At 38.3% G+C, this 22,339-nt stretch overlaps 1 protein-coding gene and 1 long non-coding RNA gene across 6 annotated transcripts in view; one reads left to right on the top strand and one right to left on the bottom strand.

The window, feature by feature from the left end:
• The window catches only part of LOC134299480 (uncharacterized), a 31,722-nt gene extending 12,994 nt beyond the window's left edge, over nt 1-18,728 (bottom strand). The window contains exons 1-2 of the long non-coding RNA XR_010006696.1: nt 18,453-18,728; nt 12,655-13,135 (exon numbers count right to left, since the gene is read on the bottom strand). This is a non-coding gene — a long non-coding RNA (uncharacterized LOC134299480). The remainder of the gene's footprint in view (nt 1-12,654; nt 13,136-18,452) is intronic.
• A 9-nt stretch (nt 18,729-18,737) lies between these two features.
• The window catches only part of manba (mannosidase beta), a 71,823-nt gene continuing 68,221 nt past the window's right edge, over nt 18,738-22,339 (top strand). For 3 of the 5 annotated variants that reach the window (XM_062982417.1, XM_062982416.1, XM_062982415.1), the window contains exon 1: nt 18,738-19,176. In XM_062982417.1, the coding sequence (XP_062838487.1) occupies nt 18,961-19,176 (216 nt within the window). In that variant the 5' untranslated portion in view covers nt 18,738-18,960. The remainder of the gene's footprint in view (nt 19,177-22,339) is intronic. The other 2 variants (XM_062982418.1, XM_062982419.1) reach the window with 2 other exon arrangements.

The raw sequence follows: 22,339 nt of genomic DNA, 5'->3' as shown, positions 1-22,339 counted from the left end.
TTGTAACTTTTATAAAAGTGGAACATGTAATTTGACCATGGTTTATTTCAACTTTAAGACATGGTAAAGATCTACCTTCTGGGAATATTCAGTTGCCTATTCAAGAAATGTTCCTCACTGTTGGGCTTGCTTTGCCTTGGGAACCCAAGTATTTTGAGACTTTTTGGTTTTATTAGCAATAAAAGCATCCTTAGAGGGAAACGGGCTGATTATTTGGGTGTAGCTTCTCTGTCTCTGCAGCCAGCCAGCTGCCTAACACAGATAAGCAAGCATGGCACTGAGATCCTGAAGTATGTTGAGTAATAACAAATTAGAATGATTCAGCTCAAACTAAACGTGATCCTGATTGAATGGGGGGTTTAATCATTTGCTTGATTCTTTTGTTAAAGAATGTGGATTTAAACTTTAGCTGGCTTATATGTGGTTGTAGTTGTAAGCATAGTATTGGAAAAAAACCCACCCTTTTTTTGTTTATAGATGAGAGAAAAAGGAGAACAGCTACTGACTCCGGCTTATAACCTAGGTATTTGAAACTGGGATGTAAACTTGAGAACAAATTGTTTTATAAATGTAAATATTCTTATCTAACAGGCATTTTCCATGATTATATGCTACTTTTACATTACATTATACAAGAGACTCTCATTTAAACTTGCATTTAATTTACTGATCATGCATAATCCATGTACAAATTTGGTGTAAAGCTTTACCAAGCTGAACCACTCTCCAATTTGGTAAAGCTTGTTACTACGTACTGTAGCTGTTATTTGACTAAGACATTTAATTCTGCTTTCACCATGTGGTATTATTTGCCACACTGAATAAACCTGCATAAATCTAAGATGTAGCTAAATTGCACAAGTTTGCATAACTGAAGATTTTTAGGATTTTTAGAAACGTTAAAGTTGAACTACAGCCATTATCCTAACTGAACAGAACCTTTTAAGTTCTGCTTTTTAGCTTTCATTAATCTAGCATAACCTATTTGTATTAGCTCCCAGAACTTGAAGATGAGGTAAATGATGCTTAAGATTTTGAATACATAGGCTGGATATAGGCAACAGCAGCGTAGCCAACCCTAATATTTGTTCATAAAGGGTCATTTCCTACAGCAGTTGATTCTTATGAGAGCAAGATGGAAAAGATAGGAGCAATGTTGATTATGTTATAAGCAAGTGTCTACCTCCAAAACAACGTTGGATTACACCGTTATGCCTTTAGTAAACTAAGTAAATGAGATTTAAACTCTTCAAGGAATGAGTTCAGATGTTCCCTGATTCAACTGCAGCACGTTTACTACATTAATCATCCACTTTTGCTGGCTTTACTACTGTACAACTAGGAAGAGGTAATAACTGTTATTATACCTGAGGTATATTTCCTATCTTATGTTTTTTGATCAGTCAAATATGTTCAGGAATAAATTTTCTGTTCTTAACCTATATTCTGACCACTTTGCTGTTTGAAAGCTGTGTTCAGTTTGGAATAGTTTCATTACCTTAGTTGACCTTAAGAGAACAGGAATAGCAAGGGTTCATTTGATTTCAAATGGTACCCGAACCTGTGATGTAACTATTGCATTGTTTCATACTATTTCTGTTATTGCGTACTTTCTAAAATTATGACAGAACAAATTAGCAACCCCAAGGCTGTTTCTCCTTTTTCAGTGGCTGTTCCAAATAGCTCTGCTGCTATTGTTCTAATATATGTAATAAACAGAAAAATGGTCCATATTTAATCCTAATTTATACCTCTTCTATGTGGAGGCCAGTTTTCAGGTTCAGAAAAGTGGTAAAATACCTGTAAGCATTGTTGGTAAAGCCTTATTTGACCAATTGGCATTTAATTAATGCTCCTTTTGATAACTAATGATCACTTTATCAATACTATCAGTCTGTTATGAATATCCAAGACCAGGGCCTTGATAATTTAATCAGTAATGATCTCAAAATGGTCTCAGTCTCCTTTGTCAGGGGGAAAATCAAATGTAGGATTGAATGTTGCACATTTTCATATCACAAGAATAGAACCTGCAGACCAAAGTTTGAAAGAACCTCTGATCTAGTGGAAATCTGATTCTAGGTGAATTTACTGAAATACAATTGCACTTTATCCATAAACACTACAATACACCTGGTAGCACCAGTCTTTGTGGCCTTTTAGTTTTGCTCTCTTAGTAAAGGAATTTTTATCTTAAAAATGAATGATGAGCAGAACTTCATTTGCATTAGTTTCTCCTGCAACAATTGTATATTTGGAGACTCTACCCTGCATTTCAAAAATTAACATTTTTGTGAAGTATTCAGTCCTGTAAGTCTTCACTCAGCTTTGTACACCACATCTTTTCTTTCTAGATCGAACTTGGTTATATGTGTGTGTATGCCTCCAAGCTACCTACTGATTTATGGTAACCCCATGATTGTCTTAGGATTCCCTTAGGCCAGGAATACTCAGAAATAGTTTGTCATTGCCTTCTTCTGAAATACAGCCTGAAGCCCATATATTTGTTGGCAGGCCTCCATCCAAGTGCTAACCAGATCTGACTCCGCTTAGCTTTCAAGATCAAGTGCAATCCAATGCGTTTAGAGAGTGTTTAGCTTTTTTTATGTAGAAGTAGCTAAATTATATTCCGTGTCATGTTGCCCACATGAGTGGTCATCCTATCTGATTTCAGCAATATTTAAAGACACCTTACCATGATAGGAATTTCATTTATTTTAGCTAGCCTCAGAGTTACTCAGTTCTAAACTTTGCAAGCTGTATAATTTTTAAAAATACTGTAGTATGTTACACTATTTTTCTCTTCTAATCAATTATTTCTAGTAAATACAGTAATCTGTCAATACAACAAGTGATATGGCTCCCCTAGCTGGTCACTGCTTGAAACCCCCAACTTCATTTTCTTTGTCTTAAGGGTTTATAGTATTGAACAATTGTATTATGTGTTAAAGAGTGATCTGTGGATTGCAAATCAGGAGATGGGAATATTTGGGTGCTTCTGGATATGAGTTTGCCAAACTGGCATGTTTGAATTGTACAGATAGCAATTTTTAAAACTAGATAATGCCCCGTGAGTAAAAGGAATCTTTTAAGTAATAGCTTACCAAGTAAGCTCTTTTCCTTTAAGATGTATTTATACTGAATTACTTAAGATGCCACCCATAAAGCCTGTAACAGCTGATTTTAAAAAAATCTTTTGGTACTTGAAAAGACAAAGCATTTCAGTTTATTAAGGTCTTGCCATTTTTTGATGACCCTAGTGGAAAAATTACAATGTCAGTATTTCCAGAGTAAGGAGTAGGTACATATATCAGGATAGTTGGGGTTTTTAATCACTTCTTATCCAACCTATTGTTATGAAGATTTTCTGTCACACGTTTTGCATGGGTGACATTTGATGGGTGACATTTGTGATTTAAAATTGCACCTTGTACATTTGCCTGTTATATACATGCCTGTTTTAGAAGTTATATTCAAAGGTACAAAGAGGGTGCATGAGCACTTGTGGGTCAGGTGCTAGGTGTCAAACTGATCTGAAAGAGTTTTTTCTTACACGACAAAATACTTGTGTAAAGTGTGACTTGACACGATTGGAAGACAAGGTGATTGCACAGGAGGCAAATACATTTCATTTTCCCCTGCAGAAGATGCAGGACAGTGCACACATTTGAACAGTTCGAGGAACTCGGGCAGATGGGCTGAGGTGAGATTTCAGACCTTGTTGACAAACTGGAAATAATTCACTGTACCTAGATGATATTCATGTTGGGGTACTTCACTTCAAATTTGGAATTGTTGATCAAATGCAATGGTTCTCAACCTGTGGTGTTTTGGCCTACAACCCCTAGAAATCCCAGCCAATTTACCAGCTATTAGGCTTTCTGGGAGTTGAAGGCCAAAACATCTGAGGATCATGGGTTGAGAAGAAGCACTGATCTAATGAAACTTCAGATACTACTGCACCACTCTGAACATGTTAAATCTCAAACAGGGTTAGAGCTGGCGTTAATATTTGGATTGTGGGTCCATGGGGCAATACCAGAGACCTACATGTAAGGTGGTGAAAGAACCTCTTTGAAAGCTTGGAAAGCTGCTGCTAATCTAACTTGACAATATTGGGCTAGGTAGACCCATGAGCTGACTCTATAAGGCAACTTCCTGTATAACATTTCCTTCACACTAGACTCGGAGATAAGAAGTGATCCCTGCAATGCCAAGTTGTATAAATTTTTCAAGGAAATATTAGGCCAGTTGGCTTGAAGTCTGTTTTGGAGGAAAACATTATTAAAGGCAGAATGATCAAACACTGAAGGGCAGATCTCCATGAAGAACAACCATGGCTTCTTCAAAGGTGAAGTAGGTTTTGTAGGGAAGTGGGTGTGAATCAAGGTGATCCAGGTGGCTTTTAGTTGGGACTTTCAAATGGCTTTTAATCATGTCAATCAGGCTTTTGAGTGGATTTAGCAGTCCTGGGGTAGGAGCAAATATCTTTTGGATATCAAATTGATCCAGGAACAGGAAATGGAGGAAAGAAACAGAAAGGTAGCTCATGGCAGAGGGCTATAAGCGGTTCCGCAAGGATCTGTGCTTTTAATCTTGTTTGTAGAGAAACAAGTGAGAACGTGATGACCAGATTCCTGATAACACCATGTTATTAATGGTAAAACTAAGCCACATAGCAAAGCAAAGAATTCCAGAAGCATCTCTGCAGATGGGGAATGGACTGATGCCATTTTATGTAGGTAAGTAAAGTGATGTGCTCTGAAACTAAATTGAAATTCCACTTTAGGTTATTATTGACCAGGAAAAGCAGGTTCTTAACCAGTAACTGTGGTCCTTTGTAAGTTTTGGAAGTGATCTTGTGCAAAATGAAATGGGGAAAAAAAGATAGATTAGACAAATTTCTGCCAGATAAAGCTATTAATGAATGGTAGGGAGGAGAGGACCATATATTCAACTATATATGTATTTTGAACTGTAACATTTCCACATATTGGCCACATTACTTTGGCCAACTACAGAATGCTTTCATTTGATCCAGATAATATCCTCCTTGTGTTCACATAATTTTGGGTTATCCTAGAATCCAGAAAAGAGATTGTGGATGGATCTTTACAGATCATTTTTTTTGACATGGAAAAAAATAAGTTATATTAATAGTTTCATTTGCTGAATCTTTCCCAGCACCAGTCTGCTCTGCAATCCTAACTATAGATGTGCCTCAAGGAATCTTCATTCCGTAAATGTTAGGTTTATGCCTAATGTAAGTTATAAAGAACAGGGATGAGCAAATTGTGGCTTTTTGGCTTTTGAATCCCTCACTACTTCTGGTTTATTCTAGAAGTTAAGGCTGTAGGTAATTGAAATCCACTTCATCTGGATCGTCACAAATTGTTGAGTCCTGATTTATTGTAATATTTGCTATATTTATATACCATTTTATGGCATCTGTCCTGCATTCTCACGGGACCATTCTTGTAAGGCAGCTCAAGCTGAGAGAGTCAATTGCCCAATGTCATCCAGTATGTTTCATGGGTCCAGTGAAGCCATGATCCTTATTTAAAGTGAAGGCACTATTTGAAAGTGACAGTATGTGTTTGAGAATGTGAAAATGAATGTGTATATATATGTGCAGTATAGTGAGTTTATGCTTGTCACCATTTGTGACCAAAACAATGGTGATAATTGGACTATTTGTCTTGTTAGGCAGTTGAGATTAGATTTCCACTGTCTAATGAATACATGTATAGTATTGTTTGTTGTTGTATAATCTGTGAATAGCCTTCACAATTGATAGTCCTGCTACAGAAAAAGGTTCTTGTTTAAATTATTTTTTTTACTTCTCAGTTTTATAGCTGTAATTTCTTAATGCTTATCTCAATTGTTTTCATGCAGCGTCTTTTAGGAAACAGCAAAAACCACTTCCGCTGTGAGATTCTTCTGTTTCAAAATCAAGTTAAGCAATCTGTATTTGTTACCTAATTCATATTAGTTACGTAGATTCTTGCATTTAAAAGCACACTGAGGGACTACAAATCTGATACCACACTTCTTTAATTCTCCTGCCTTCAGGTTATTGCTGTTAGAATAAACCGGGAAAGAAACAAGACTTGATCAATTATTACCTGGTTTTTCGATTAAGGAAAACTACATTGTAGTCCTGAGTGTTAAGTGCTGAAATTGCTATGAGCTTGAAAAGGATTCTAGATAACAATATGCAAATATGTGATGAGACCTTTTCTGCTTTCAGTTTGCAAAAGATTGCATCTTGCTGCAATAGCTAGCTATGGAGATATTTGCTGTGCTTAAATAATGGTTTTTTACTTGTGTCTCAGGAACCATTCGTCAGTTATATTATGGAAATAATAATTTCAGATAGATACATTTGAGTGTTTCAAATGCTTCCCAGTAAACACTCCAGTGAGCTACAGCAGTTGACATGTTCTTTTTTTACATTTTGATAAGACGAGGTGCCACCATTTAGTCCAGCTTTGTATGTGCTGACTGGTAATGGCTCGCTATTGTCTCTTTAGAAGTCTTTCCTGTTCCCTATTGAGATTTTTTTAAATGGAGATGTCAGAGGTTTAGCTTAGGCCCTTCTCTGCTCAAAGCATGTACTCTGTTTCTGACCCATGATGCCTCTCCAATGTCAATCAAAGGAACCTGTCTTTGCTTCCAGCCAGCGCCAAACAGGTAATCTATCAGCAAACCGAAGGCTTGTTTCCATGTTCCGCTTCCATGGCGTTGATGCAAAACATAATGAGTGAGTGGGCGGGCGGGTAAACTACACTGTCTACAAGCAAAAACAATATTCTAAAGCAGGGGTTCTCAAAGGCAGCTACGGAGCCTTTTTGAAGGAAAAGTTTCTCGTGGAGCCCCCCAAAATGTTCATATATTATATATAATGTATATATATCAGGCATGGGCCGGGCCAGTGGCAGATGGATGGAGAGTGTGTGTGTGAACTAATTCACATAGTGCAAAAAAAAAGGAAAAAAAAGAAAGACCAATACAATATTGAAAATGAAGAATAATTTTAACCAACATAAACTTAACAGTATTTCAGTGGAGGATCCCTGGGGCCATCCAGTCCAACCTCCTGCCATGAAGAAACAGCAAAATCAAAGCACCCCCAACAGGTGACTACCTCGTCTTTGTAATAATAATAATAATAGTAATAATGTAGTAGTAGTAGTAACCCCAGAGGACATCGAGTCCAACCCCTTTCTGCCATGCAGGATAAACACCAAAGCACTCACTGAGTGGTGGGAGGAAAATAGGGTTTTGGAAGCGGGGGGGGGGGGGGGGATGGTCTGGACAGCAAGGAAAAGTGTCCGGGCAGTGAGGGCGGTGGGAGAGAAAGGGTCTATGTCCTGGGAGGACACTGCTGCCGCTGCTGCCGCTGCTGCTTTTTCCAAAAGCTCAAAACTTTAATTTCCATGCATTTCTCAGGAGGAGGAAAGAGGAGGAGATGGGAAGCACCATGCTGCTGCGGAGCCCCTCATTATCACTTGCAGAGCCCCAAGGGCTTCCCGGAACACAGTTTGAGAACCCCTGTTTTAAAGCATTCTAGGCTAGCAAATATCAACACACCTTGTAGAAATCAGTTTTATTGTGCATAGATTTCTTGCTATGTTTCATTTTCCTCCAGATTTAGCCACTAATTTTATAGTCTAAAAACCCAAGGTGCCGTGATGTATTCTAGAGGTTTATACTTTTAAAATACTGGCTTTATAAGTATTTATGGAAATGTTGGATTTTATAGACTAAAGCAACATATAAAGAACAAATTACATAAAACAGGCAACCTAATAAAACTACAAAAAATAACCCTGCAAAATACTGGTACAGTAGAGTCTCACTTATCCAACATAAAAGGGCCGGCAGAACGTTGGATAAGCGAATATGTTGGATAATAATGAGAGATTAAGGAAAAGCCTAATTAAGTTATGATTTTACAAATTAAGCACCAAAACATGTTATACAACAAATTTGACAGAAAGCATACTTCAATACACAATAATGTTATGTGGTAATTAACCGCTCCGAGCCAAACCGGGAGTAGCGGTATATAAGTTTAATAATAATAATAATAATAAACTGTATTTACGAATTTAGCACCAAAATATCACGATATATTGAAAACATAGACTACAAAAATGCGTTGGATAATCCAGAACGTTGGATAAGCGAGTGTTGGATAAGTGAGACTCTACTGTAGTTTCATCAGGAATGTTAAATGCTGATATTTATCTACTTACCCTATGCCTTTACAAAGAAGCATGATAGGAACAGCAACAAAATCCAAGAATTATGGGCATTATATGACATATAAATGCAAATATATTTGGGCTACATTTGAAACCTAACCAATTTATTTCTCATAAGATTGTGTGGAACAGGAGCACTGCTATTTTAGGTTAGCATGCATGTATGCATGAATGTGGAGATTAAAAAGAAATACAAGCAGTGAGATCAAATAGAAAATGCCTAGGCACTGATCTTTTCCCTCTGATGGGAAAGGATCACTGCCTAGGCTGGAGTATAGTTTGCTGATGACATGTGGAGTAGTTTCAGAAGGAAGCTGTGGGTATAGTTGTAAAGAATATTCTCAGAATTCATATCCTTGATAGAAAAAAAGGAAATGACTGCAAGATTTTTCTTCCCGTGCAGGACCTTTTTGTGAAAAATTCACAAAGGAGTCTTTAGGAAAAATATGAGATATATATCACACACACACATACACACCAATTACTTGAAATAGTACAATTTTTGCAATAAAAAAATTAGGTTTTGAACTTTATAATCCTCAAAAGTTCTGAATGCACAAAATAATCAAAACATGCAAAACCTCTTACCCAACAGAGAAAACTTTATCTGCATGCAAGAAGGAAGGCAGTAAAGACTTGCATCTCGATAAATAGTTTCACTATTTAGCTGACCTGAAGATTAAATTTCTGTAGATACCAATCTGGCCTTGTTAATCTGCTTTCCCCTGTTTTCTTTAGCAGTCAGTCCCAATACTGTTTCAAAGTACTGTCACAAACAGAGTGATCACACACTGCAACACACCTAAATGCCAAATCTCTTCCCTTTTCAACTCCTTCATCACTCTTACAAGTTTTAATGCCAGCCACGACAGCATGCGTCCAGTTGCCTTCTCCCTTTCTGATGTGTTATATGGTGTCATCTGTTAGCTATGTATGTCCTTTTGCATTCCAGACATAGCAAGGTAATCTCTATGCAAGATACTGAATGGACACAAATTAGACGCCAGTCAGGATGTGAGTCAGAAACTACTGGGAAAATATGTTTTTTTCTTCCGAGACACACTGTGACCACCGATCTTGAAGAAGGAGGAACCTCAAAGGGAAACCCCGGCCTCTGGACTGAATTACAACTTAACAAGACACTCAATTAAATCAGCTGTGACCCGAATCAAGAAAATAGCATCGTATTACAGATTGCAATTCAGTTATAGATGTTAGAAAGTGTGTACTGTTCAACACTGTTTTGACAATAGACAAGTTTAATATTTAATGCAACTGATGAATATTTGAATGAAGGTGTGGTATATTGTATAGTGTGACTAAGCTGAAACCTCAATTGACTCTTGAAAACTGCAATAGACCTTGGACCAGACACTGTCTTTAAAAGGCAGGAATATAACAGTGTTAAGAAAGGGGCTAATTATTCAAGAAGTTATGTTGCCTGAGGTACAGGAGCAAATAGCACCCCCATACACTTATCCAAATTAAGGTGCATAGTACCTAAATCCAGGAATTTCATTATTTGTCACATTGAATACAACATCCCAGGAGCATCTCTACCCCTTCCTGCCTATATGAATATAATAACAAAGTAAATAACAATTTCCTTCTTTTGTGACAACTTGGAAACAAATAATCTCATTTAGTTTAAGAGCCCTGGGGATGATTCTGGGGATGCCATTCTTTAGCTACTTGGATGGCTGGCAAATATTATTTGTAGAACATTATCTGCATTTTATTCTCTTTAATCTCATTGTTCACATTTTCCCTGCCACACCCATGTGTAGATGTACACACATACATGCAGAAACACAGTTTTCCAACTTGGAATAAATGTGTCATACACCCAATGAATTGGGCTAAACAGTATTTACATGTGAAATGAAACAACCAAGTCAGGTAAGCCTTGCATTAGTAAACATTTTGAACCTTCTAGAGACCACTTGATAGCTTCTTCCAAAATACTTAGGAGGATTGTAGATTTATGCATTTTAACATACAGAGATAGCAGGTTAAACAGGCTTATTTTTGTCTGTTTTCTCATTCACTCATACAGAATAAGATTCTAGAGGCACCTGCTGTTTATTTACTTGGTCGATTGCAGGCAGGCATATTTGACTATAATAGTATTGTCCTAAGTAGAATACCAGTCTTTTGCAGTTAAAGCTTTCATTGCATTATTTACTGCGGATGTGCTGCTGCAATGTGGTTGATCTGTATTTTCTAAGACTTGCTTCATCCAATAACTGATGCTAAAAGAGAAAAGGGGGCTGGGTAGGCATTAAAAAAGCCTTTGTAAAATAGAACTTCATTCTCAAAGGTGTAAATAGAGTTTGTCCTAGAATGAAGTTTATAATCGCAACAGGGCTTGTGCCAACTTACGTGTGCATACTTAACAACATTTAATCAGTGAATGTTATTAGCTATTGACTCTTATTTATTCAGTTAATAGCAGGTATGTAAGGATATTCAATCGTCACTCTTGCCTACAGCACAAGCTGTGAACAGATGATAAGTGAGGTTTTCCTCTTCTGAGCAAATTGCTCGAGGCTAAATATTCATTAGAGGATAACAGAGCGGCCTAGTGTCCAGACATTATGGGAGGACCATGATGTCAGAATTTTTCATGCGCATGATCTTCAAAAAAGGTAAACGGCAAGAAACTTGGCACAATTCTTGGCGTTCCTTCAAGGAGCTCAGAGTAGCATCCATGGCATTATGCCTTAGACAAAACAACCTATCTGCCATGGAAACAGGAACTCTTATTATTTAAGTTGCTAGTAGTGTTTTTATTGTCAAAGGCTTTCATGGCTGGAATCACTGGGTGGATGTGAGTTTTCCAGTCTGTATGGCCATGTTCCAGAAGTATTCTCTCCTAACATTTCGCTTACATCTATGACAGGCATCATCAGAGGTGTGAGATCTGTTGGAAACTCGGCAAGTGGGGTTTATGTACCTGTGGAAAGTCCAGGTTGGGAGAAAGAACTCTTGTCTGTTTGAGGCAAGTGTGAATGTTGCAATTGATCATCTTGATTAGCATTTAATGGCCTTACAGATTCAAAGTCTGCTTCCTGCCTGAGGGATTCCTTTGTTGAGAGGTGTTAGCTGGCCCTGATTGTTTCATGTCTGGAATTCCCCGGTTTTTTGAGTGTTGCTCTTTATTTACTGTTGGAAAGGAGGAAACCATGAAAATGAATGAAATCTGGCTTCCAGTATTTAAAAACTCTAAAATTAGGACAGTAAATCAAGAACAACACTCTGTAAATACCATGCAATTTGAATTGGATGGAGAAGGGCGTTTCCTTCTCTGTCTGATGCAGAACGATAGTTTCAATCAATCTTTATTATCCTATTTCTTATCACTGCCATACTTCTCCATCTTTGAAAAAAAATGTTTAAGCCAAGGGCTGTTGGGAATTTAATGGTGGAGTAACCTTGTGTGTTACTCATGTGGGCTATAATATATATTTATATTACTTTACCTCTTTATTGCAAAACTATTCTACTATTCTACTATTCTATGATTCTATAAGCTTTTAAGCAGAGGCTGGATGGCCATCTGTCGGGGGTGCTTTGAATGCAATTTCCTGCTTCTTAGCGGGGGGTTGAACTAGATGGCCCATGAGGTCTCTTCCAACTCTACTATTCTATGATTCTATGATTCTAAAACAATTAAACATTCATTTACAACTCACACAGTCACTCTGCTTAGAAGGATCCATTACAGCATAGCTTCCAAAAAAGTATATACATGACATCTAGGTTAAAAATACAATAAACAAACAAGGAAACCCAGTGCAAAACAACATACTGTACTTAAATTTTATTGAATAACAACAACCAGTAATAGGTTATAGAATAGTGCCTTGAATTCAACCTACATTGGCGCCAGTTATCCCTCATGGTAAATTGGAATAGTGCAGTCAACGTATTTTTCTAACTGGCAAAAGTTCAGATGGAAGAAGCCCACAGCAACTGGTAATATCCATTAAAATTAAATGGCTTTAAATGGGAAATAAGACCCTCTATGATTTTAGTAGCTGTGTTTCATCATCCCTTTCAAGCTATACCTCTACCAAGATGCAACTTCTTTTTGACACTTATTTACTCATTGATATTAATACATGTATATCCTGTCCTAGAAATAAAAATGTTTAGGGGATATTCATAACAACCCACATAGAACTAACCGCCTTCCCAAAGCAAGAAAATGCAGAACAAAGTCAATACAAATTGAGAATAAATGAGGCCTAGGGAAACTGACCTCGGCGCCCATCATGTGTGACCGCTAGTCTTAATGGCTGTGGCATCTAGAAAACAGTCTTGCAATAATAATAATAATAATAATAATAATAATAATAAATAAATAAATAATAATTCTTACCCGCTTCTCCTCGTGGCATGAGGCAGGTTACAACATAGCTGCTGCTGCTTCTTTCTAAGCTATTTTCCCAATGGAGGGGTTAGCATTGTGACTGTCGTTTCCACAGGGCTTTGTTTTGGGTATCCTCAAGTCTTAGGCTGGCAGCTTGCATATCTTTGTTGATGGTATCTTTTTGTCTTTTCTTTGGCCGACGACGTGGTCGTCGTCCTGCAATCTCCACATGTAATGCTGTGTGTGCTACTGATGTTAGTTCTATTCTCATGACATGGCCATACCACCGTAGTCTTGCTTCTTGCATTTTCTTACGGATTGCCTTTATTCCTCATCTTTGACAGATGTCATCATTTGGCACATGGTCAACAAGTGTCAAACCAAGTGTCCATCTCAGCATTTTCATTTCCATTGTGTTAAGGGCTTGCTCATGTTTCGTTGTTGCTGGCTAGCAGGCTCCCCTGTAGAGGGCTACTGGGCGACAACATAGCTGAAATCACACAATCATTATATAAAATACACATATTAAAATGTATTTCTACAAAATACATATATTAAAATACACAGAACAATGATTAAAATATAGCAGACAAAGGTGTGAGCTTAAAAATTATTAAAACTGAAGATAGAACCTGCAACACCTGAAAAGGCACAGATGCCCATCCCTAATGAATTGGGTTTGTTTGTTTTTTTAATTCTTGAGATAAAGGGGTTATGGCTTAATGTAACAATAACAATAGACTCCCTAAGAAGAACAAGTCCACCGGAAGGGCCTTGGCACCAAAAGCTTTCCCATCAGAGGCCATTTACTCTTTAGCTGGGGAAAATAGTGATGTGTTTCAGGACTATGTCTTGATTGCCTTCACAAAGCAGCATAGAAGCCACTTCTTTAAACTTGATCGCATTCGATGGTCACCTGAATGAAGGCATAACCTGATCCGAAACTTCTTCCAGAATGACAGTAGTTGCTCTCAATTTCTTTCAAGCGTCTTAGAGGAAACAACAGCAGAGTGCTGCTGTGTTTATATATAGATAGGTAGGTAATTTGGTAGGAAAATGCTGCAGGTCAGCTGCAAATTTTGCAGTGTCAAGGACATGCTAGTAGGGCAGCAGCAGTAAATCATTATTCTTCATAACTCAGCATTTTCAAAACTGGAACTCCCCTTGTAAGTATGTGCATGTTGTCTGGAGGAAAACACATATTTGCATGGCAGTTAGTAACATGTTTTGTTTATCACTGTTTGCAGGACAAAATGTCCCGCAAGACAGAACAGTGATTTGATGATGAGTATATATTTTACACCAGGACTAAATCAAATGGTGTAGTTTATGTGACTGCTCTTTGTTTCATTCTGACACATGATGTAAAAAGGCATCTTCAGTTAAGGAAGGTGGAATAACAGAGTTAGAAATGGCAAATATCTGCTTTGAATCTTTTTTATTTCACTGGTTCACCTTGAGAAGGGGTTGGGTTCATTTTAATACTTCTTATCATGTCTAAGATTGTACTTGGTATAACCAGTTGGAATTCACCGAAGGGAGAAAAAAAATCCTGATAAGGTAGCATGTCTTTTAATAGGAGGACATGTCCTTTCCTCTTTACAGCACAGTAAATGTGAAAGACCAGGAACTCTTGTGTTCCCCCCCCCCCCGATTCCTGTAATAGAAGAGGAAGTGTGATAAAAGATATTCAAATATAGAGGTGACCCTATTCCTGTCGGAGGGAAGCGAAATTATATGCAAGACTGCATTACTGACACTTTTATAATGAGCTTTTATATCTTTGGCTTAGTTCTGTTTCTGCTCCTTTAGCCCTTTCAGCAGCAAAAGCTTCCTATAAAATAAAATAATGAACTTCGGATCGCTTACAAAAGCAGTGTACTTTCTCAACAGTACTGTGTTTTCCCTTAAAAGACTGCAATTTTGGTGGATGGGCCTATAAAAGTACAAAAACATCTGGGGCAGTTGAATAGTTTAATACAGTAGAGTCTCACTTATTCAAAATAAAAATGGGCTGGCAGAACGTTGGATAAGTTAATATGTTGGATAATAAGGAGAGATTAAGAAAAAGCCTATTAAACATCAAAATAGGTTATGATTTTACAAATTAAGCACCAAAACATCATGTTATACAACAAATTTGACAAAGTAGTTCATTCCACATTAATGCTATGTAGTAATTATTGTATTTACTAATATAGCACCAAAATATCATGATATATTGAAAAAAATTGACTACAAAAATGCGTTGGATAATCCAGAACGTTGGATAAGTGAGACTCTACTGTACATATATGTTATTGTTTTTAAATATATATATATACATTTTAACTCAGAACTAATTTATTTACTATTTATTTATTACTGTATTTATATACCGCTTTTCTCAACCCTGGGGCAACTCAAAGCGGTTTATAACATAATAATGGCAAAATTAAATGCCAAACATATATGTAAAAACCAAATTATAATATTTAATAACATATAACTATGAGTTAAAATCATTAAGACCATTAAAAATAAGACATAATCAACTTTTAAACATTAAGTCATCCAATTATAAACATTTTTTTTTCGTGTCAGGAGCGACTTGAGAAACTGCAAGTCGCTTCTGGAGTGAGAGAATTGGCCGTCTGCAAGGACGTTGCCCAGGGGACGCCCGGATGTTTTGATGTTTTTACCATCCTTGTGGGAGGCTTCTCTCATGTCCCCGCATGGAGCTGGAGCTGATAGAGGGAGCTTATCCGCGCTCTCCCCTGGCAGCTTTCAGATCAGCAACCAACCTTCAAGTCACAAGGCTTTAATCCACTACGCCACTGGGGGCTCCATTATAAACATTAAAATCACATGATCCAAAATCGTGAATGGAAGCCATACGAATTGTCAATTGAACATATTCCCTATTTATTTCTTGCACTGCATTTCTTGCACTGCATTACTTCATTGGCCAAATGCTTGGTCCCACAGCCATATATTTGCTTTCTTTCATTAGGGAGCGGATTCCGGAGCCGAGGAGTCACCACTAAGAAGGCCCCGTCTCTCGTCCCCACCAACCGCACTTGCGAAGGAGGTGGGACCGAGAGCAGGGCCTTCCCAGAAGATCTTAGCCTCTGTGGTGGTTCATACAGGGAAATACGTTCGGACAGGTGAGCTGGGCTGGAACGGTTTAGGGCTTTATGGGCTAAAGTCAGCATTTTGAATTGTTTTGCCCATACATGTGGGCGAAACGTCAGGAGAGAATGCTTCTGGAACATGGTCATACAGCCTGGAATTGTGCTCGGTAGCAGACTGGCAGCCAGTGAAGCTCATGTAACAGGTGGGTTGTGTGCTCCCTGTATGCCGCTCTAGTGAGAAATATGGCTGTCACCAGTTGGACCACTTGAAGCTTTCGAACAATCTTCAAAGGCATCTCCTACTAAAGGAAAACACTGGCATTTTAACCCTCAAACAGACACCTTATACAAAAACTGCATATCTAAGAAACTACATGACATAGTTTGTAAAATCTTTTCAGATCTTTTTAAAAGTTAAAACATCCAAGAAGTAAAATATCAACAGGAAATGAGTAAGTATGAGCCTTGCTAGGTTGGCATTTTTATACGTTTACTATGTGTTTAATTAGTGTGAGCTTGCTTTTAAAGAAGAGAGTTTCAAATGATATATTTATTTAATATTTCTAATTTTAATATTTTAATTCACACGTTATAGTTTTTAGTGTTAGCCACTCAATCTACTTTGGTAGAGAAAAAGCAGGGTATAAATATTTGTAATAAATAACAAAAAGAGGTAAGGATGATAGTTTTACATGTAGTTCTGATAGTTGTTATAATCTAGTTTTATATCTCATGAAAAATTATGAGGTTCTTGTTTTCGGTATCTTGCTATGTATGTTTACATTCCCATTTTTCTGAATAAAAATTACCATTTAAATAAAGTTATTGAAACATCTGATGCCTTTGTGACTTTTGCCCCACACTTTATATGTGATAGGACTATATTATTAATATATTAATAATATGTTAATAATAATGGTACATTGTCATCACCACCACCACCAACAACAACAATATATTATTAATGTGTTGTCTAAGGCTTTCATGGCCGGAATCACTGGGTTGCTGTGAGTTTTCCGGGCTGTATGGCCATGTTCTAGAACAGGGGTCCTCAAACTTTTTAATCCGAGGGCCGGTCCACAATCCTTCAGACTGTTGAGGGGCCAGATTATCATTTGAAAAAAAAAACCAAACAAATTCCGATACACACTGCACATGTCTTATTTGTAGTGCAAAAGCAACAACAACAACAAGAACAATGAAAGAACAATACAATATTTAAAAATAAAAACAATTTTAACCCAACATACATTTAGCAGGATTTCAATGGGAAGTGTGCTCCTGCTTCTCCAGTGAGATAGTCAAGTTAATTAGGGTTGTTGTTGTTGTTGTTGTTGTTGTTGTGTGCCTTCAAGTCATTTCAGACTTTGGGCGAGCCTAAGTCTAAAATGTATTTATTTATTATTTATGTATATACTGCATTTATTTAGTACATTTGTATCACACCCTTCTCACCCCAAAGGGGACTCAGAGTGGCTTACAAATTATATGTGCATACAATATATTATATTATATTAGCATAGTACAATATTAGCATTATATATTACTATATTGAACTATACCACTATACTGTAATATTATTAGTAATATTATATGTAATATATAATATATAATTAATATTATTATATGGTATTATTATTAGTGCTATATTGTATTACATTATAATATTATTATCAATATTATATGTATATACAATGTATTATATTATAAAACTGAGGGCGGGGGCCGGATAAATGACCTCGGAGGGCCGCATCCGGCCCCCGGGCCTTAGTTTGGGGACCTCTGGTCTAGAAGCATATTCTCCTGATGTTTCTCCCACATCTATGGCAGGCATCCTCAGAGGTTGTGAGGTCTGTTGGAAAGTAGGATGTATATATCTGTGGTAGGTCCAGGATGGAAGAAAACTCTTGTCTGCTTGAGGCAAATGTGAACGTTGCAATTGACCACCTTGATTAGCACTGAATAGCCTTGCAGCTCCAAAGCCAGGCTGCTTTCTGCCTGAGGGGAATCCTTTGTTGGAAGGTGTTACCTGCCCCTGATTGTTTCCTGTCTGGAATTCCCCTCTTTTAGTGTTGCTCTTAATTTACTGTCCTGATTCCTGATTCTACACCTAGATTCCAACTGACCTCACAGTCTCTGCCATAGATGTAGACGAAACATCAGGAGAGAATGCTTCTGGAACATGGCCATACAGCCTGGAAAACTCACAGCAACCCCAGTATCTTATTAATATGTTAGTAATAATAGTATTAATAATATATTGGTATTATTACTAATATATTAATAATAATGGTACATTATTATCAATCTGTTTAGTACATGTTTAATAGTATATAGTATGTGTATAACTATGTAATAGTAGTAGGAATAAGAAAAATATGATTATATTAGTATTATTACTAATAGTATGTACAGTGGTTCTCAACCTGTGGGTCCCCAGATGTTTTTGGCCTACAACTCACAGAAATACCAGCCAGTTTACCAGTTGTTGGGATTTCTGGGAGTTGAAAGCCAAAACTATCTGGGGACCCACAGGTTGAGAACCACTGTATTAATACAAATGGTACATGAGTAATATGAGTATGAGCATTTTTTTTTCGTGTCAGGAGCAACCAGAGTTGCTTCTGGAGTGAGAGAATTGGCCGTCTGCAAGGACGTTGCCCAGGGGACGCCCGGATGTTTTGATGTTTTTACCATCCTTATGGGAGGCTTCTCTCATGTCCCCGCATGGAGCTGGAGCTGATAGAGGGAGCTCATCCGCACTCTCTCCGGGTGGGACTCGAACCTGGCAACCTTCAGGTCAGCAACCCAACCTTCAAGTCACATGGCTTTTCTCCCCTAGGCCATCGGAGGCTCCTAGTATGAGCATCATACTGTGGGATTCTGGGATTTGTAGTTCAGTGAGACCCAAGAGCTCTTTGCCTGAGGGTTCTCAAAGCCCCGCCCTAAACTACAAACCCCAGCACCTGATAGTCACGTGACCCTTGGCAGCGAGCGGTGGCAAAATGGCGGCATAAACAATTTAGTGTGATGGATCCCGGAGCGAAAAGAAGGCAGAGGCTTTTGCGCATGCGCGGTTTTGGCTAATGACCGCTCAGCCGGCTGCCTGACAGGGAAAAGCAGGAAGGAGTTCTGTGGGAGTTTCTTTCTCCCTCAACCCCGCTTCCAATGGGACTTTAATCCGACATCCTCGAAGCCCAGGATGCTGAGAAGGGTTCCCCGCGCTGAGAGGTGGCTCTGGCTGCTCCTCTTCGTTGCCTTGCTGTGGAGGAGGGATGGCAAGGCCTCCAGGAGCCCGCTATGGGCGACCAGCCTGAGGGGAAGTTGGCAACTGAGCAACGCGAATGGCTCGCTGGTCCTGAGAGGGGACGTCCCTGGTTGCGTCCACACGGCTTTGCTCCAGCAGGGGCTCATCCAGGTATAGAAGAGGGCTTGTATGTGGCTATAAATATGTGACAGCCTATGGTGATGATATATATATTCTTACTAGTGCTCAAAGAAGTGTACACCAATCATAAAATCATCCCAAAGTAGTTTCACCTGAACAATCGATAAATCCAATTTAAGATGGGACAAGTTTAAGTGGTGTGGCATTTAACTACTATTCTGTGACAGACTGATAGGTAAAGGTAAAGGTTTTCCCCAGACATTAAGTCGTGTCAGACTCTGGGAGTTGGTGCTCCATTTCTAAGCCCAAGAGCTGGCATTGTCCGTAGACACCTCCAATGTCATGTGACCAGCATGACTACTGTCCTGCTGGAGCAGTACCTATTGATTTACTCACATTTGCATGTTTTCGAACTGCTAGGTTGGCAGAAGCTGGGGCTAACAGCGGGAGCTCACCCCCGCTCCCTGGATTCGAACCATCGACCTTTCAGTCAGCAAGTTCAGCAGCTCAGCGGTTTAACTTGCTGTGCCACCAGGGGCATATCATACTGATATGATAGAATAATTCATTGACACAGAAATATTTGAATCCCAGTTGTCTAGGAACACGGTGTATTTTTTATGTTTCCCTACAAATGTCTAGTGATGAACATGAGACTGTAGATAAAAAAAAGGCTTTGATAAAAGGTGGTTCAAGGGAATTTCTCTCATCTTTCATAGTTATTAGGCCATCATACCTATTAGTCTTCATTTACTATATTTAGTATATTCATTTAGTATATTGGCATAGCGGGTTAAACCGCTGAGCTGCTGAACTTGCTGACCAAAAAGTCAGTGGTTCAAATCCAGGGAAGCAGGATGAACTCCTGCTGTTAGCCCCAGCTTCTGCCAACCTAACAGTTCGAAAACATGCAAATGTGAGTCGATCAATAGGTACCGCTCCAGCAGGAAGATAACGGCACTCCATGCAGTCATGCCGGCCACATGATCTTAGAGGCGTCTATGGACAATGCTGGAGATGAGCACTACTCCTCAGTCGGACACAACTAGACTTAATGTCAAGGGAAAACCTTTATCTTTACTATCTATATATATAAAAGAGTGATGGCATCAGGGCAGTGGACAAAACAACAAAACTACAGGCCCCCCAACCTCGAAATTTGACAACACAACCCATCATCCATGCCTCCAGGTTGATACAACAAAAAGAAAAGAAAAATAAAGTCCTAATTAGAGGGAGAGCAATAATTTTTTTTTATCCAATTGCTGCCAGTTTAGAGGGCTAATCTCTGCCCACTTGGTTGCCTAGCAACCAGCCAAGGGACAGCCAGGCTTCAGTTAGGGGACAGGCTGATTTAGGCCTCACTTAGGCTTCTTCCACAGATTATCTGATTTTAACTGGATTATATGGCAGTGTAGACTCAAGGCCCTTCTACACAGATCTATAACCCATTTATAATCTTACATTATCTGCTTTGCACTGGATTATCTTGACTCCACACTGCCATATAATCCACTTCAGTGTGCATTTTATCCAGCTGTGAAGAAGGGGCCTCATATAATCCAGTTCTAAGCAGATAATAGAAGATTATCAATATACAGTAGAGTCTCACTTATCCAACATAAACAGGTCGGCAGGATAAGTGAATATGTTGGATAATAAGAAGGGATTCAGGAAAAGCCGATTAAACATCAAATTAGGTAATCGTTTTACAAATTAAGCACCAAAACATCATGTTATACAACAAATTTGACAGAAAAAGTAGTTCCATGCGCAGTAATGCTATGTAGTAATTACAGTAGAGTCTCACTTATCCAACACTCGCTTATCCAATGTTCTGGATTATCCAATGCATTTTTGTAGTCAATGTTTTCAATATATTGTGATATTTTGGTGCTAAATTCATAAATACAGTAATTACTACATAGCATTACTGTGTATTGAACTACTTTTTCTGCCAAATTTGTTGTCTAAGATGATATTTTGGTGCTTCATTTGTAAAATCATAACCTAATTTGATGTTTAATAGGCTTATCCTTAATGCCTCCTTATTATCCAACATATTCGCTTATCCAATATTCTGCCAGCCTGTTTATGTTGGATAAGTGAGACTCTACTGTACTGTATTTACAAATTTACCACTACAATATCACAATGAATTTAAAACACTGACTACAAAAACATTGATTATGAAAAGGCAGACTGCGTTGGATAATCCAGAACATTATATAAGTGAATGTTGGATAAGTGAGATTCTACTTTAATATGAAATAATTACTGGGATAGAATAATGCAGAACAATATAATCTCTAAAACCAGGACAGTAAATAAACAGGGGAATTCCACACAGGAAACAATCAGGGCCAGCTAACACCTCCCAACAAAGTATTCCCATCATCAAAGTCTGGCAAATCCTCTGTTTTCTCAGGGCCACAGACAGTAGACGCACATAAAATATTGCAAACAACACCACTCTGAAAACAAGGGAATTCCAGACAGGAAAGAATCAGGGCCAGCTAACACCTCCCAACAAAAAATTCACTCAGGGAGGAAGCAGCCAGGCTTTAAAGCTGCAAGGCCATTACATCCTAATCATTTTTCCTAATTGCAGCATTCATACTTGCCTCCAACAGACAAAAAAAAACCAATCAGAAATATTGTATATTCACAACCTTTAGGAAATAATATCCCCTGATGGCGCAGCGTGTTAAAGCGCTGAGCTGCTGAACTTCTGGACCGAAAGGCCACAGGTTTGAATTGGGGGAGCAAAGAGAGCCCCCACTGTTAGCCCCAGCTTCTGCCAACCCAGAAGTTCAAAAACATGCAAATGTGAGTGCATCAATAGGTACTGCTCTGGCGGGAAGGTAACACCGCTCTATGCAGTCATCCCACATGACCTTGGAGGAGTCTATGGACAACGCTGGCTCTTCGGCTTAGAAATGGAGATGAGCACCAACACTCTGAGTCAGACATAACTGGACTTAATGTCAGGGGAAAACGTTTACCCTTTACCTTAACTACCACCAGTTCCTCAATACTTTATTTCCCATACCACCATATTTTGCCACAGCAACGCGTGGCCGGGCACAGCTAGTTTTTATATAAAATATGTTTGAAAAATACTTTGTCTCATTTTTAAAACAAAAAAATAACTCCTCCAGGGATTAGTAAAAACGTTGGCACCTTCATTGAA

The sequence above is a fragment of the Anolis carolinensis genome, chromosome 5 (assembly GCF_035594765.1).
Source record: "Anolis carolinensis isolate JA03-04 chromosome 5, rAnoCar3.1.pri, whole genome shotgun sequence".
Classification (NCBI taxonomy): Eukaryota; Metazoa; Chordata; class Lepidosauria; order Squamata; family Dactyloidae; genus Anolis; species Anolis carolinensis.
The sequence above is the reverse complement of the archived record's forward strand: the minus strand, read 5'-3'. Positions and strand labels throughout refer to the sequence as shown.